At 39.7% G+C, this 17821-nt stretch overlaps 1 protein-coding gene across 1 annotated transcript in view; it reads right to left on the reverse strand.

Moving 5' to 3' along the window:
* Nucleotides 1-17046, reverse strand: part of LOC308696309 (G-protein coupled receptor 183-like) — a gene marked incomplete at both ends in the record, with an annotated part of 35705 nt that extends 18659 nt beyond the window's left edge. Inside the window, one exon of the mRNA XM_081374858.1 lies at nt 16873-17046. Coding sequence (XP_081230984.1) covers nt 16873-17046 — 174 coding nt within the window. The remainder of the gene's footprint in view (nt 1-16872) is intronic.
* Between the last annotated feature and the right edge of the window lie 775 nt (nt 17047-17821).

Genomic DNA, 17821 nt, shown 5'->3' on the forward strand with positions numbered 1-17821 from the left:
ACGAGCAGTAAAAAATATTGTTACTTAAACTCATTAAAATGGCAAGCTCACAAATTCAGTTCTGAATATTAAATCAGACTGGCTGATTTTTGTAAGAATCTTTTTCTTACAAGATAGGATATAGCATTTTTATTTATTGAGAACGTGCTGGTACAGTGTACAGTAGTCAGCGAGACCGACTAAGGCAATTATACATTTATCAGGCAGTATAGTTTTTAAAGGCAATCAGTGGGCAGTACTTAAAGTTGTTGATCTTACACACAGCCTCAGAAGTAACCACTTAACCAAAGCATATAGAGAACTAGAGACGTCTAAACATTCAAACATGAGAGGCTTTTGCACCAGGGTAGTTATAGGAACTCAGTTATAGGAACTAGCCTAGTTCAACAAAGTCAACAGCTGGAGGATGGAGGACGCCATGATCGGAGCTGTGTTTTTGTTGTGTGTCATGTTTTTCGTGATATCAGAGATGGAATGTAGACATATAGTCATGCGATTGAAAGAGCAAAAAGGAGGGCTGAGAGATGAAATCTGTGACTACTTGAGAAAAAGGCTGAGAAAAAAACAATACATGACGACAGGTAAATGCCATTGACATTAGCTTTCTGAATGTTTATGCCTTATCGCTGTTTTCCATGTTCATGAACTAAGTATATGTAAACAGTGTGTAAAAATGGCGGGTGCTGGTGTTTCGTATGGCATACGTTTGGGCCAACCAACGTACACTTATGTCACTGGTATAGTTCCTATAGAGGTTATGCATTGATGTTGGAACACGCCCCCTCAGTCGGACTGAGTGCCAGAAGAGCGGCTGCATGACTGGATTTAATAGGGGTAAACGTGAATGAAACAAACGATTATCAGTTTAAATTAAATGTTGGACTCGATATAGTGTTCCTTACAACTTACCAAAGATCCAGTGATCCATGGATATTGGCATGCAACACATATATGTGTCTGATTTCAACGCAGGGGAAATACATAAAGCAAATTTGCCAGTGAATGCTTTATATAAATACAAGATAGGTAGGTCTAAATCCGGTTGATATCAGTGTTATATAGATTTTCATATCGTCCAGCCCTAAAACTTGTATATTTTTATTAGTGTTTATTTAAATACATCCAATTATGCAAAATATAAGATGGCAAATATTTGTCAATACAATATAGAACAATACAATTTATAGTGTATGATTTTGCCCCACAATTCAACATATTGACTCAAAATGATAACTGTAAATCCACCTTTTGCTGCCTGGAGTTCAGTTGTTTCTGTGAATTGTAGTGATCCAGTTGCTTCTCTTTTCTATAGCTTTCAGCAATCTATAAAAATATACCACAGATTTCTTTTTAAATCCAGTCAATCTCAAAGCTCTTTCCTGTTTTAGATATGTTTTGTGTGTCTTTCGCGGCTTTCACGTTACAAATCAATGCTGTACCAATGATCTTCTCAGTCTTTTTGCCACTCAGTGGGCGTTACCGTAGTCACTTCGCACCGACGTCACCGTCATGCAACAACACGCAACAACACGAGTCATCCAAAAATATTTTTAATGATATTCGGGTCGCGGTCGGTCGGGTCGTTTGAAATAAAGATGCCAATTAAACCTTTGTAATTTATATAGTACTAGAGAGCATATGAGAGTGGAGCGGTGAGAATCTCCGCTCATCGCTCACGGAAATGTTCACCTCTCCGCTCCCCCGCTCAACATCAGGCCGCTCCGCTCATTATCGCTCAGCGCTCAACGCAGTTTGCTCCGCGCTCCACTTAAATCGACCCCGCTCGCTCCAAAAAAGGAAAAAAAAAATCTACATGTATATCACTTTTAGCTTAGACCACAGCCTTACCTCCTAAAGCAGGGGTTCCCAAACTTTTTAGCCCGCGACCCCCATGATAAATGCGCTGCTGCCCCGCGACCCCCCCCCCCCCCACACACACACTGAAAAAAATCCACCAAGCATATTTTTTACCAGCCAAAACAATAAACAGCCTTTTTTTTTGTCACGTATACATTCATTTCAGTACTTTTAATTGAGATAAGGTATGTTGAATACAAATATAACAAAAATGTCCAGAAATGTCCAAAAATTTAAATGTTTAATAAAAAAATAATAAAAATCTATATTGATCAAAATGTGAGAATATGAAATATTACTATCATTGGGGTGAAATACATTTTTTTTTTGTCAGTTTTGTTACCTGACTCGTACGGAAGGGAAGGCAGAACGTACTCGGTTACGTAACCTCGGTTCCCTGAGAGATAAGGGAAGTATAAGAGTACTGCGTTGCAAACGCTATGGGAAAACTCCTTTTCTCGAGAAAAGAACGGCCATGGTGTGTAAAGCAGAAGCAGCCTGGCCAGCGGCGGAGTATGCACGATCCGCGAGTGCTGAAGACGTTATGCACGGCTTAGATGGGTGCGCAGCCTTTGCTCTTCAACTGCCAGCAGAGCAGGACATAAATGGGCGGCGACCGCTTCTTCCAGTGGCGGGAGCTTTTTCCTCAGCGCCGTCAACAGATAGAGCGTTAACTGTACGAACACACCGCCGCCGACTTGAGCTGCAAAGAAGCTCTGGCCGTCCTGTCAAGGACGCTTGTCAAAAAGTATGGGGAAGGGGAAGCATTGACGCTTAGAGCCGCTCTGAATAGTGAGTGCACGCGCGCGACCGGGGCTCTCTCGCTCTCTCTCTCGCGCGCGCTCTCTCTCTGCTCGCCAGAGGCAGAAGAGCGCGTGCGCGCTGAAAATTTCATATTTTGGGATGAACATTCACCCGCCAGTGTGGCGGATAGCCTTTTGAGATTTACTCGCCAAACAGAAAATCTGCCCGGCGTGATCGTACGTGCGAAAGGAATTAATTGCAACAAAAATATATGGGGCCTATATATATTTTTCCACTTTTTTTTTATTTATAGAAATCATCTCGCGACCCCCCAGGGGGTCGCGACCCCCACTTTGGGAACCACTGTCCTAAAGAACTAATGAGCAACAACAACATTTTTCAAATAGAAATGTTTTATTTCAAATGACAAATTAGGCCTGTGTAAGAAGGAATATAGCCTACACAAAGTCCTGTAAAATTAAACGAATAAATGGGCCTAATAATATAAATAACAATTATATAAACAAAAATATAGCCTACATACATTTTTTAAAAGTAAATTTATTAGGCCAGAATTTTGATAAGTGAACTTTTGCGCAACGCGCACGATTAAAATTTAAATGGGCTTATATCCATTGTACACACAAACTGCTGTAAAATAAAACGAATAAATGGGCCTAATAATATAAATACAATGTATATAAAAAAAATATATAAAAAAATACATAAATGTTTTAAAAGTAGGCTAAATTAATTATTAGGCCAACATAACTGAACTTTTGCGCAGCGCGCAGGATTAAAATTTAAATGGGCTTGTATCAATTGTTTGAATATTACGCTATATTTAATTTACACTTTGTTACAAGTTACCATATTCAATTTGCTAACCTTTTGCTTTCTTCCCAGCGTTCATAGCACACTGCATGTTTTTGAGAGATGTGTCTTTTTAGATTCCAAAATGAATCTTTACTGACTGAAACGATGTCTCCACATTCGTTTTCTTCTACCACATTATAGTTAGTTTTAGTAGGCTACACCCGTATGACTTCTTATTTTCCTTTTTGAAGTAGCCTACTTTTTTAACTCCATTATTGAGCCGAGTTTTGACTGAAAATAGAATCCATCTTGCAGTCAGTAGACAGTAGACTGAGTCAGGCTTGACTGAGCATGCTTCAGAATCGTGGTGTGCGCAGAGCGAAATTGGAGCGGGAAACAGGGCGACGCTCCGTCCTTTTAAAAATGCCGCTCTGCGCTCTGTCCAAGATCCGCTCGCTCTCGCTCCACTCCGCTCACATGCTCTAGGGCCTACACTTTATTGGCTGAATAACTGGCGCGAAGATGACACACGAGCTCAGTCTGCAGGTAGAGATGGAGGCGGCAAGAGAAAAGGTGAAGACTGGGGAGTGGAAGCTACTTTTAAAAAATGCGGGTCAGGAAGGGTACAATATTTTCTTCTTTTTTTTTTGCGGTCCGAGTTGCGGGCGGGTTAGTTGAAAACGTCGGTCGGGTGCGGGTTGTTTATACATTGACCCGCGCATCACTGACTCTGAAGTAGGAGCTAATTTAGTCACCCCAAAAGGCAATCCTATAACTAAAATCATTCCCAGTTCCATCCATGCGAACATGCCAAGAAGTGGGTAATTCCACCAATGGTTATAGCAGTGGTTCTCAAACTTTATCGTTCGCACTCCCTTTAAACCTTTTAAAAATATTGGGTGCCCCACACTTTGAGAATCACTGGGCTACACTATGGCTGTGTCCAAAATCGCCCCCTATACCTTTAAATAGCGCACTATTTGGGGGTACACCCATTTGTAGTAGTGTCCGAAATAGTGGACATTATCGAGTGCACTTACTCAATCCCATAATGCACCGCAATGACGAGTGTACAACCAATGTGCACTCAATGGCTAGAGGATACCCATAATGCACTGTGGCAGTCATGCTAAATGAATTCCTGCGTCTTGCCAGAAGACGTCGCCTGCATGGATCATCCATTCATTTTCCAAATCGCTATTATTAAGATTATTAAATTGTTTAATTAAGGTTTAAACATGCCAGTTTCCATGAAACAGTTCAAGATCAGTCTTTTCATTACTACTGGAGCTGCCAGTTTACTAAGTTTCAAATAATTAAAAATGCAATAAAAAACACAAACTATGCAAAGCGACATCCCTTCCGGCGCACTCAGTATCCAAATTCACTCATATTTTCATCCACCCCTTCAAGACTATATAAGTGGAGTAATGTAGGGAATAGTGAATGAAGCTATAGGAGGAGATTTCGAAGACAGCTCATGAAAATGTTCCTCTGATGTGAAAGCCCATGTAGTTAAACTCTCAGTAGGAAGATAGTTCCCCCTCACTGGAAACTATTTAATCTAACCAGTAAACTGATGCCATCTGAATGCCAAATCCAATGTAGTTCACCTTACTTTTTCATGTGATGTTATGTCAGAACACAGGATCAGCAAATCTTAAAAGAGATTATTAAATTTGTAATCCCACAATACCAAAGTTTGCAATATAAAAATTTCAATAGACCTTTTCTAATTTTACCAACATTGTTTGATGTCACCAATGTTCTCATTTGTGTCCATTTTTATTTCCCCTAAGGAATTTTAGAGAAACATTTGAGAAGTAAATATTTAAATGAGACAACCCCAAGCAACATCTGAGCAATAACATTTTTGGTAGCCTCAAGCTTAAAGCCAGATTGTGGATCATGTCACATTTTGTGATCTAACAATACATCAGCTAACCCCACAGGAGTGCAGTCACTGCACAAACACAAGTGCACAGGAACACATCTGTGCAGAAACACCTGTCGACAGGGACTTCCATCAGTACAAGACATGAGTCCCGCCCTGTTTCCACAGCATATAAGGACAGACTTCACTATGAGGCTATTGCAATTGTAGCAACACTATTCACAGTGTCCAACTTAAAAATTTATTTGATAGCTTCTGTTGCATGAATTAAATTAACATATTTTGCACAATTCAATGAACATTACTGGTTGATAAACAACATAGCAACTTGGTGCATTAATAGGGGAGACCATAAGTGTGGTGACATCAGTCTAAACACAGAACAATTACAGGAGGGAAATCACTATCATACATGACTACCACCCTCCCGAATCAAAGGAAACTGAGTAAAAAACAAATCTGAAATCTGAAGTGAGACCTTATTGCATATGCATTGCAGCCTGATCTCATGAAAATTTGTCTCTGTAGCATGCATTGTGTTTCCCTTTCAGACTCAAAAATTATGGGAGGAGAGTATTTAAATGAATCATGCAAGGTGATTAACGCTAATTTGCCCTGTTTAGTAAATCTGGCCCCCTAGAATTTAAAATTAATTTACACAGATTAGTATAAGCTATAGATGTGTCACTGTTTTGTAAAAGATAAGTATGGAAATTACATACGATCAAACATACACAGTGGCTCGTCTAATCAGAATTTAGAGTCAGAACTATTCATCTATAAAATTTTCTTTATTGTTTGCTACTACAAAACATGTCTAACATCACATGCAAATGACTAAGGGACTTCTGTGGTTCATCTGCCTCCTTTATAGCACAGTTTATGTGAAGCACCTCCCTGCTAAGTCTGAAGGGACAGTAAGCTTCATGTGTTCTTGTCATGCTTTTCTCTGTACCACTGCTCCACTGGGACCTCAGAAGAGCCCTTGTGGCCCTGAGCATGTCCCTGACCTATTCTCTCTCTCTGCCTTCAGGCCAAACTCTCTCCAGTGGGAACACGCATGCTGAGAAAGATTAGGAGGATTCCTTGAATTGACACTGTTAATCAATTTACTTTTTCTCCTTCAGCTCAGGGCAATAATATAGGCACTTGATTTGATAAAGCGTGTCCATTTATATATTAAAGGTGGTTAGGCTTGATTTTGCTTTATTGAGCACATATGAAAATCTATATCAGAAGTCAGTTTTCATGAATCTGACCTAAGTTGATTATTCTGTGTAATTTCAATAAATTCTTTTGGAAACAATATAGTTTAGAGTCTGGACATTAACTTTATTCTAGAGCTGCTGTAAAGCCAAAACAATCTCTGTTACTTTAATATTATCACTGTAAAGCTGCTTTGAAAGTATCTATGTTGTTAAACGCGCTATATAGATGAAGGTGACTTGACTTGATTGTCTGTTTAAAAAACACATATGAATGCCTTATTCTGCATGAGTATATTCAACATCCCTTAATCCTACCCAATACCTAAACTTAACAACTGCCTTCCTAACTATTAATAAGCAGTAATTGGGAGTTAACTGAGGCAAAAGTCGTAGTTACAGTAATAGTGAGAATTGGACCTTTAATCTAAAGTTTGACCCTTTTTTTTGGTTTAACTCTGCAAATCTTGTATTTGACAAGTTCAGTTCAGTTTAGTTTAAAATAGTTAAAATAGTTTCTATCAAATTAACACTTTAAATCTTAAAAAAAAAAAAAAAAAGTTACAAACTTGATCTGGAACTTACCCAAAACAACAAATGTACAATAATAATTTAAAGTTTGTTTATAATTTTTGAAGATATTCTAAACCATGAGTGTCCAAACCTTCTCCGGGCGGGCCACTATCCCGCAGAGTTCAGCGCCGACTCACTTAAACACACCTGAACCAGCTGATCACGGCATAGAAACTTTCAAGCAGCTGCGTTGAGGCCAGTTGGAGCTAAACTCTGCAGGACAGTGGCCCTCCAGGAGCAGGTTTGGATACTCTTGTTTTAAAGCAACCAATATGAAGGCAAGAACATCCATTTTCATTTCAAATTTTAGTGGCACCTACAAAATACCGATATTATAAAAATCATGCAACAGTATTCAGGGCTTTGACAATTTATAATTAAAAACACAGAAAAGACAAGAAAAAGCATTCTTCTTACCGGAGAGATGATTTAAGTTGTAAAGATGCGGGTCAGATTGTGGAGTCGCCTTTATAAACATCACAAGGCCTTGAGGAATTACAATTGTTGGTAGGAGGGAGGATCTTTTTTGAGGCGCTTTCTGGACTCGGTCCCTGATGGTGAATTAGACTTGTGTTTTCTAGATTCATCTGTCCTCACAGGATCAGAACTGTTTTGGTGAGTGTTTTTTTTCTTGATGAATGCTTATAATGAGCATAATATCATTTTGCGCTTTTAATAATGATTTTAAATGGCTTGAATGCATTTTTTTAATAAGACAAGGCAATTTGAAAAGTAATTGAGTACAAAGTAAAAATGTCAGACATTATCAGACATTCAGTGAATCAGACATTATTTAGCTTTATTCTAAATTGACAAAATGTCTTGTCATTTTAGCCTACAATACTTTATCATTTACATTAATCTTACATTAATCATTAAATGGATTAATATGATTAGCTGTGTCTTTTAATCAGGACAGTGAAAAGACTGCATGAAGTCAATCAGATCAGAGAGAATAAATGGGTTCGGTGAGGCATGATCCAACCCATCACACAACACCTCTCCCCTGACTCTGACTTACATGCTCCAAAACTCGGTCTGGGGGCTGATTTGCATCTTGGGACTGGTCCTGGTTTTATACCACCGACCCATAGGCCCTCATGACAGTCTCTTTCCCTCTTTCATTGCAAAGAGAGAGCACAGGTGCAGGACTCTGCTGCCAGTATGTGTGCACTAGCATGACTGCTGTGTGTTATTATATGTGGCTGCTCTTGATGGAGGGTTTCACAAGTTGGAGAAACAGATTTGTATGATTATGTATCAAGACTCTAGAAAGTCTAATGAAATAAGTGACAAAGGGTTATTTTATATCATGTATTTGTAAAGGATATTAGCAAGTTCCAATTACTCACTTACTTAGTGTAGTTCCTATACACATTGGGATCAGTCCTGCTCTTAGAGATCTACACTCTTGCAGAGTTTAGTTCCATCCCTATACTCTAACACAACTGCATTTTATAACTACAAAACCTTGATTACCTAGTTCAAGTGTGTTTAAATAATGTCAGACATAAACTCTGCAGGAAGGTAGATCAGGATTGAGTTCCCCTGTTGTACAGCTTTCCCATGGGCTTAACCAGTATATCATAATGCCATTTTGTGTCCATGCACTACTTTTTAAAGATTAATGGATGTTACCTGGGTGATGTGGTGATCTACAGTAGGTCCTGGAAAGAGATTCTCTACCATATGCCATTTAAAGCTGTTAAAACATCTTTTAGAATCTAAAAAATGTTTTAACGGCTTTAAATGGCATAACTGACCATCAAACAGAAGAAATACTCATGGACACAAACTGTAGGTTATTTATCCGTTCTTCCACCTTCCATACCGCTTTATCCTCTGTAGGGTCACGGAGGAGTGCTGGATCCTATAGCATATCTCAGGCTGAAGGTAGTAGGGAGGTTACGTTACTGGTCATGGCAAAAATAGACCACACATGGAAAAGCTGGAAGCCAAATGAATATCACAGAAAAAAAAGGAAAGCATGAGTTTTTTTGGACAAATCAGCAGGTACAGGAGATTCGTTATACAAGGGAATTACCTCTCTCACTTAATAAATGCTTAAAACTATTTTAATAACAAACCCTGTGGTTAATATTTTGACTCATGCGAGTCTTCATCAGAACTTGCATGCGTTGAAACGTAAACCACATGGTTTGTTATTAAAAATTAGTTTTGGAGTATTTAGTAAGTGTGCAAGTTCTTACCTTTGTTTGATTTGCATGTTTTGGAACTTTCTCTCATTCTCTTTGGAGCTCATTCTCTAGTGTGTGTTTGTTTTTTGACAGGAAAAACAGTCTCCATTTTGCTGAATGTGAGGAAGACTTTCACAAGCTAAAAGAACTGCTGCCACACATAGGTCAGATTGATTGTCCATGTTGATGGCTCTGACGTGATAGGTCTAGGTGAAGTGCCAGTTCAGGGAGATTCTGGGAAAGATATCCATCCTCTTTCTGCACAGACAACTTTTTGATTGATAAAAGAGGTATCAGAAGGATTATCGAGAAGCATGTGTCAAACAAAATATGCACATTCTGTTTTGACGTCCATCACATATTTTGATGTGCTTACTTGTATGTCTGTGACCTGCATAGTAGTAGTGGGCGCATTTATGAATCACACATGTATATATTACATTTGAATCACAATTTATATATTCCACTTCCAGCATAAGTTTTGTCAAAGTAATGATTGACCTGTGTCATTTTGTCATTATTCTGATAATTGCAGATAAAACAACAGTATCTCACATTGTTTAGAAGTAAATAAATTAGTATGTCTGAAAGTCTAAGACATGCCCCTTAATTTGCATATGGGTGTGACCTAACTTGTCACTGCATTTGATCACAAATGCAACAGGACAGAAAAAACTAATTTTAAAATTAAATGTAAAATTTCAGTTCGATATGATATTTTATTGTAATATTGTAATATCGCACTGTATAATATGATATACCTCGTATGTACCTGCTGTCCGGGGGGAGGGCTCCTAGCTTGGAATTTGGCCCAAACTCAGAGTACTCCCCCAAAAAGCAAATGAGCAAAGGACAGCCGCCAGACTAAAGACCCCCCAAAATGAGCACCAAGATTTGGCGTGCTGGCGTTTCAAGAAGAAGCCTGGTTGTTTGACCGGGAAGGCCCATGCAACATCCGATGCAGAGTTGCATAATTCAGGACGCCCGATCGGGGAGCAGCTTACGGCGTCAGATTGGTGAGCCCTACTTGCCGACGAACGAGGAGCAGCGTAATTTGTAATGTCCGATTAGGAGGGCCGCCACCGCCACCAACGGGGGAAAGCTTTCCTGTAGCTCAAACAGTAGAGTGTTGGCTCTTGCAATGCCAAAGTCATGGGTTTGATTCCCAGGGAAAGCAAGAATTGATAATATTTAAATGTGTACCTTGAAATGCAATGTAAGTTGCTTTGGATAAAAGCATCTGCTAAATGCATCAATGTAAAATGTAAATGAAAGACATTTGAAACGCCATCTCGGGCCATCTTCCGAGAGCTTGGATCTGCTGCTGTGAGAGGCCTTTTTGGGCTGCTGAGGTTCCTGTCCCGAGGCGGAAAGAGTGACTATAGGATTTTTTTTCTTCTAAATGAAGGTACGCAAGAACAGATTGCTATGGTTGGATTGGTGACGAGAGGTTGAAAATATAGATGAAAATATAGTCATGCTTTGTTTAATCAAATATGAGATTGTTTTGTGTCTAAGATGGCGGGGTGGATTTTTGGATTGAATTTGTACGTGATTGTGAGTTCAAAGCATCTAAGAAAACCAAAAAAGGTGTTAGGGTGGGGCTGGGATCGTTGAATCCTTTTGATCAGGAGGAGCATTGTTAATTATTTATCCCGGGGGAGGGAGCGCCATAAATCAATTTGTGGAAAATTTTGATGCAGCTCAGGTAACCTTTGATGGACCCGACTTGGAAGCCCTTAACGCTGTTAAGGTAGGAGATAAAAGAGGTGACTGAATGGAGAGAAAAATCGGGGAACGGCGCGTTATACGAAAAGTGGAACACTTTGAAACATCTACATGCTGTTACGTTGGACTTGAGGGTTCTAGGAGAAAATGCTTTCTCCTAGACTAGATAGAAAGCGAGATAGTGAGTCAAAGATTTGATTTCTGACCTGGGGACGTGTTTAGCAATTATGATAAATTGATCGCACGCTGAGATCCAGATGAGACATCTTAGACGTGACATCAGAGCGGGTGAATGGGAACAACCTTTATTAAAGCACTGAACTGTTGCTTCATTGTCGCAATGTACTAAAATATTGCTTGCAGCCCATTCTTCCCCCCACAGGAAGGCTGCTACAACAACAGGGTAAAGCTTGAATAGTGCTGAGGACTGTGGTGTGTCCTGAAGCTTGGGGGGCCATGGAGACACAAACCAGCATCCTTCGCAAAATCCCCAGAAGCCGACTGAAGGGGCTGTGTCTGTGAATAGTTGGATATCGATGGGGGAAGAAACAAGATTGTTATAGAAAAAACAGTTCCACTGTTTTAGGAATGTTATCCATAACCTGAGTTTATCGCGGCACGCCTGAGTTATGGAAATTAGGTCCTCTAGCGTGTGAACTAATGATGCGAGTGAGAGTAGATGCGAAATACGAAAAGAGATGCCTTGTGGAATAATGCGCATTGCGAACTTGGATGTGGTGGGACTTTTCCTGGGCGAAGGGGAATCCAAGCTTGGAGAAAACTTTTTTATCTGTGAGGATATGCACCAGCCGGATGGCGTTGGGAGGCGAAATTATTCGAAAATCATCTAGCAAGTGAATGAGGTAAGGAATTGCGTAATTTTTAGATAAAAGCCAACAGACGGCTTCTGATAACAAATCGTTGCTTTTGCACCCGACAGTTAAGCGTACAGCTAAATCAAATTTCCCGTGCCAGCATACCCCGAATAAGTGCCATGAAAAGTGTTCTTAAACAAACTAATTGTTCATTGTATTTTACGCAAAGATGCTGGAAGTGTGCAATAATGAGGCCATACATTTCCTCTTTTAATAGGATACTAGATGCTAGTGATGTGCTTTGACTAAATACAATTATAAAAATTAATAAATTCTCCTGCCAGGAAAATAATACAACAGGAAAACAAACGAAACATGGCAAATACAGTTAAAGAAAATTAGCAGATTACAAAAATGTTTCTACCCAAACAGGTAGAAACTAAGCATGTCAAATTTTTGCAAAGGACAGTCAAGAAAATAACAGACTTTAAACCTCGCACACACATTAAAATCTGAAAATGTGTCATTCGTGTTTAGAAAATTAACAACAATGATAATAATGCACTTACCTTTGTATTGCACTTTGACTTCAAACAGAACTAGTGTAACCAGTCTTATTCAACCAGCTCAGAGCGGCATTTGAACTGTGGGGTATCTGGCAGGTGGGTGCGCTAACATGGACACTAAAGACTGCAGCCTCTAGTGTGCCTCTTAAGGTCAGGGGGTGAAGTTTACACTTACTGGCCTCTTATTCCGGTGCGTGTGCACTGGCACGGTGCGAGCGGAGCGGAGCAAGCGTTTTCAATTCATTCCTATGGAAGTCGAGCTTCAGGCTCGCGCAGTGCATTTTGGGATTGACAGCGGACCGGAGAAAACGTTGAGAGCGACCGAGAGCGTCAAAAGGTTGGGCAGTTCTCGACTTTATGCAAATATCAAGCGAAAAACGCGGTCGGCAGCCAATTGCTGTGAGGTTCGGGATGTGACGTCTGTCTTGAGAGTTTAAGAATATGCAAATTGTACCGGCGTTTATGCGGCTTTAGCGCGTAAATCATTTTGTTTACAAATTAGAGGCTTTGCAGTTCTTATATATATGTTAAAGATTTTATTTTGGATGTGTTCATTGTGATTATACTGGCTGGGTTTATAAAAGTTTGTAAAATTGACAGGATATTTTTGCTTGGGGCATTTGGAAACAAAGCTTGTCTATTTCCAAATGTAATGGCGTGCATCTCTGATGATTATATTGTCCGTGTGTTGTAAAAAACATAGATTAAACACACTCACAACAGACACACCCCAAAGCGGAGACGTTACAGGGTTGCCAGCGGCACTGAGTGGAGTTTTGCCGCTGTAGTGGACACGCACCGTTACTGGCCTATGTCCGTTACACTCACTCCCCTAAACCTCACTCCCATCCAGGTCACGGCACCAAATATAGCCAGTCCTACTCGACCTGCTCTGAGCGGGTTCTCCGGCGTGGGAGGAGGGCACTCTAATAAGGATGCTGAAGACCACAGTCTCTAGTGTCAGACGCTAGCACGCCTCTTGAGGCCAGGGGAGTGAGGTTTACATGAACAGCTCTTACTGGCCTACGTCCATTACACTAGTATGTCTTTCTTGTACACATTGTAGAACATAACGTGGTACTTAGAAACCTTGTACACATTGTACACATTGTAGAACATAATGTGGTACTTAGAAACCTTTAAAGTTTTAGATGTCTTGATGAGTGTGCACATGACAATGGTCCCATATTTGATTTCAATTAAGTCATTCACCTGTGCTCTCAGAGGTAGTTATAGGCCTATTTATTAAGAGCCTTCGAATCATCTCCTACCACAGGTGTAATCCACGTTTTGAGAGTTGGGTCACTATCCCACTTGTAACTGTAGATACAACTAACTGTACTGTATATTTATGCCACTTTGGCAACCAATCAGAATCCACCCTGCTTTAAAGAACTTGAGCATTTAAAGCGGCAGATGACAAAACTGCAGCATGTATTTAAACAGAATATTGCGCGTTGGTGTGGACGCTAATATAGTTATAATTATAGTTGTCTTTATATTCATCGTTCTTGGTGTGAACAAGCCTTAAAGCAGAGGTCTTCAATCCTGCTCCTGGAGGGCCACTGTCCTGCAAAGTTTAGTTCCAACCCTAAGCTCATCAAGCTCTTCAGAATCACTTGAATATTCAAAGGCAGGTGTGCTGAAGCAGGTTGGAACTAAACTCTGCAGGACAGTGGCCCTCCAGGAGCAGGATTGAAGACCTCTGCCTTAAAGGGTTAGTTCATCCAAAAATAAAAAATTACCCCATAATTTACTTTCCCTCAAGCCATCCTAGGTCTATATACCCGATGGATGACATACTGTAGGATGTAGGATTTGCGTAAGCTTAGGTGAGAGGAAACGCCTCTCGCGGTGTAAACAAAGGGCTGGCCAACAAACTCATGCTTCTCCAACATGTCTCTTTAAAAATTCTTGTTTTAGGCTTCTAATTCATGACCAGTATTTTGTTTTGCTCTTTCTTTTGCGCTTCCACGTTCGCCAATATGTCATGCGTCAGGTCAGAGGTCACTCTTCCGCCGGAACTAGACTTGCATACGGCCGTGGATTATAAAGTTATAAATATGGATATTTTTCTTACAAAAATGCATCGCTTTGCTTCAGATTGACTTTATTAACCCCATGGATCCACCTAGGATGGCTTGAGGGTGAGTAAATTATTTGATAATTTGCAATTTTGTGTGAACTAACTATAGCGGCAGCCAGTATCCGTTAAGAGGCTGAGTAGAGGAAGTAAAAGATGACGCGTTTCAACCGCAAATCCATGTTTTTTTTTTTTTTTTTTAATATTGAAGAGAACAGCAGAACGTTGAATGATGACGGGTAAAATAAGAAAAAATGCAATGAAACGAAACAAAACTGAAATGGAAATGGTCAACAAAAAAGTGAGCGTCATAGCTACTCACCCCCTTCTTCCATGCTGTCCAGACCACACGCAAACGAACAGGTTATGCACCAAGTGGTGTAAAAAACTGGAAGTGAAAAATTTCAAAATGAAAGACATCAATCCGTACCTGGCACCTACACTAACCCTTTAAGTCATTATGTAAAAGAAATTCAGGAAAGATCATCACAAACGACGTACAGTAGATCACAAACCTGGTCAATGATAGCCATTAAACCTGGATTCATCCAGCAGATTTCCTTTCCTCTGGTAGACGTGTGTAGACCAACTCTCTCTGGAAGACCAGTTTGCCTGTAAACCAGCATAAATACCTCGATCAGTGGGGTGGAAGCGTTTTGACTGAACTCGGATCATGTCTAAAGATTAAGGGATCGTGTCTAAAGATTAAGAGACAAGACATAAAATTAAGCAGGAATTAATTTTATAAAATTATATTAAAATGGCATTATTCATTATTCAAACACTTACTTGCAAAAAATTGCATTTATGATGCATCTCCATTAGGAAAATAACAACTGAACTAAAAGAAAACTTAGTGGCATTTTTAAATTTAAAGAGATGATTGTTTGTTTTTGAGCTTAGCGATCCTCTACTACATCATGCCTCCTGTAAGCAAAAGTGTAATTGCCACATAATCTGTTTTTTGATTATTGGGGGGATTCAGTCAGCAATGCCATTCTCTCTTCTTCCAGCTGGATAATGTGGGAAGAAACCTTGTCTGTTCACAGCCTTTCATTCTTCCACTGTAAACTGACTTTCCACCCAGCAGATTAGGTCTGATATGATAACACTTCAACTGACACACAACTGAGACACAGGAAATATAGCCATCGGATGTCTCAAGTGTCACAGTTACCTCATGGGATCACAGTAGTTTAATTTAAGGATAACAAATAAATGTTTGATAATAGATTTAATAAATAGATTTATTTCAGAGATCTATTACAAACAACTTCTGGTTTTGCCTTATTTTCTTGTCTGTAACACACGGTGGCGCCACAACTCTTTAAATGAATCTTTGCATGTTTTATTTAGGAGTGTCTCAGGATTTACAACAGATACATTTATACTTTAACATTTCAAGCAAAGTACATATTACAAATAGAAAGAGTCTAGAAACATCTAGTAAAATAATGATTTGTAGTTACAAATATCCAACAAGTTTACTTATTTACAAAGATATTTTGAAAACTGAAGAACTATGGAAACAAAGCCTCTAATTTACTTTTAATGATCAATGCCAGTATTTCAGTAGTATAGTACTGAACATTGATTTCAGACCCTGGCAGAAGTTATCATTCCTTTAAGGGCTTGTCTTGTTTCTTGCAGCTTAACTTCTTTACACAAGAATCAGGCAAGAATGGTACTTTCTCTAGGCGGGACAAATAAACTAAGGGCTGGATAGTGCTGCTGATGTTTAAAAAGGCATAACCCACTGGCTGCACATAGCAAGTGAAGATCTTATGTGGATAGTGGTCTTCAAAGGGGAACAGAGCAACTAGAGGGAGATAGTTGCTCATGATGATGATCAAGATAGACAGCACCATCTTAAATGCCTTTCTTTTCATAGGATGCATCTCATCTTTACCAGAGCCTCGTGAGCGTTTCAGGGCCCAGAGGATGGCCACGTTACACACCATCATCCAGGTGAAAACAAACAAGACCTCACCAGTGAAAACCTTTTCAAAGTTGGGCAGGCCACCAACGGTTTTGGCTGAAGCATAAGCAAAAGTGAGCAGCAGAACCACGATGCTCAGACCGACCCTGTATTTGATGTCCTTCAACTGTCCGAATGCGATGGGGAAGAGAACGGCTATAAATCGATCCAGACAGACACACGAGAGGAAGAGCGGTCCGCTGGTGTCCTTAACTCCATAAGAGAATTTTGTAGCCCTCCAACCCATAGCACTCCTCCAGTGGTAGAGATTGAGGAACACTATGATAGTCATGGATCCGAAGTAGGCGTCCATGAAAGCCAGGCAGCCCAGGAAGATGTCAGAAGTTGAAGGCTCATTTCGGGTGTGTATTAGGTGTGCTATGACCAGGACGTTGGCAGGTATTCCAATGATCACATTGAAGCATTGTATAGCTAGGTCAAAAACGACACCAGCCACCATTTCTTCACACCCATCAAACACACTGAAGGCGTGCGTCCCATTGACTGAATCGGTCGTCAGGTTAGATGGGGGCAGGTTGCTTCTGAGGATGTAGCTGAATCTTGTGTCGTGACGCAGTCGAGCCTCCATGACTTCTGAGGATCTGTAATTAAATTCAAGAACGAACAGTAAAAAATATTGTGTTACTTGAACTCGTTAAAATGGCAAGCTCACAAATTCAGTTCTGAATATAAAATCAGACTGGCTGAATCCAAGTTCACAGTGTGATTTTCTCTCTGTTTCTTGAATGATTTTGTGCTATGAAACAGCATTCTGTGTACTGCATAAATCCAAGAAATTCATACTCTTACCTGGAACTCAAAATTTCAAAAGAATTTCATCAGAGGAGAAGTTTTCTTTGTAATTGCAAAGGTAAAAAATTAGTGAAAATTTCACACTACACAAGTCAAAGACTGCTGACTTTGCTGGATGGCAAAATAAATATCTTTTGATGCCCCAATTTTGTTTAAAACACCACATTTGTGGCCAAAATTACACTTAAAAAAAAAAAAAAAACAGTACCCTTTAGGTACTTTAGGATCTTTTGGCTGCATGGGTTCAGTGCAAACTCCCTAACTTGGGTAAAATCTTTTTCTTACAAGATAAGATATAGCATTTTTATTTATTGAGAACGTGCTGGTACAGTGTACAGTAGTCAGTGAGACCGACTAAGGCAATTATACATTTATCAGGCAGTATAGTTTTTAAAGGTAATCAGTGGGCAGTACTTAAAGTTGTTGATCTTACACACAGCCTCAGAAGTAACCACTTAACCAAAGCATATAGAGAACGACGTATTAACATTCACACATAGGAGTTTTTTTTGCACCAGGGTAGTTATAGGAACTCAGTTATAGGAACTAGC

This window comes from Scardinius erythrophthalmus, assembly GCF_964197995.2.
Source record: "Scardinius erythrophthalmus genome assembly, chromosome: 1".
NCBI classification, from domain to species: domain Eukaryota; kingdom Metazoa; phylum Chordata; class Actinopteri; order Cypriniformes; family Leuciscidae; genus Scardinius; species Scardinius erythrophthalmus.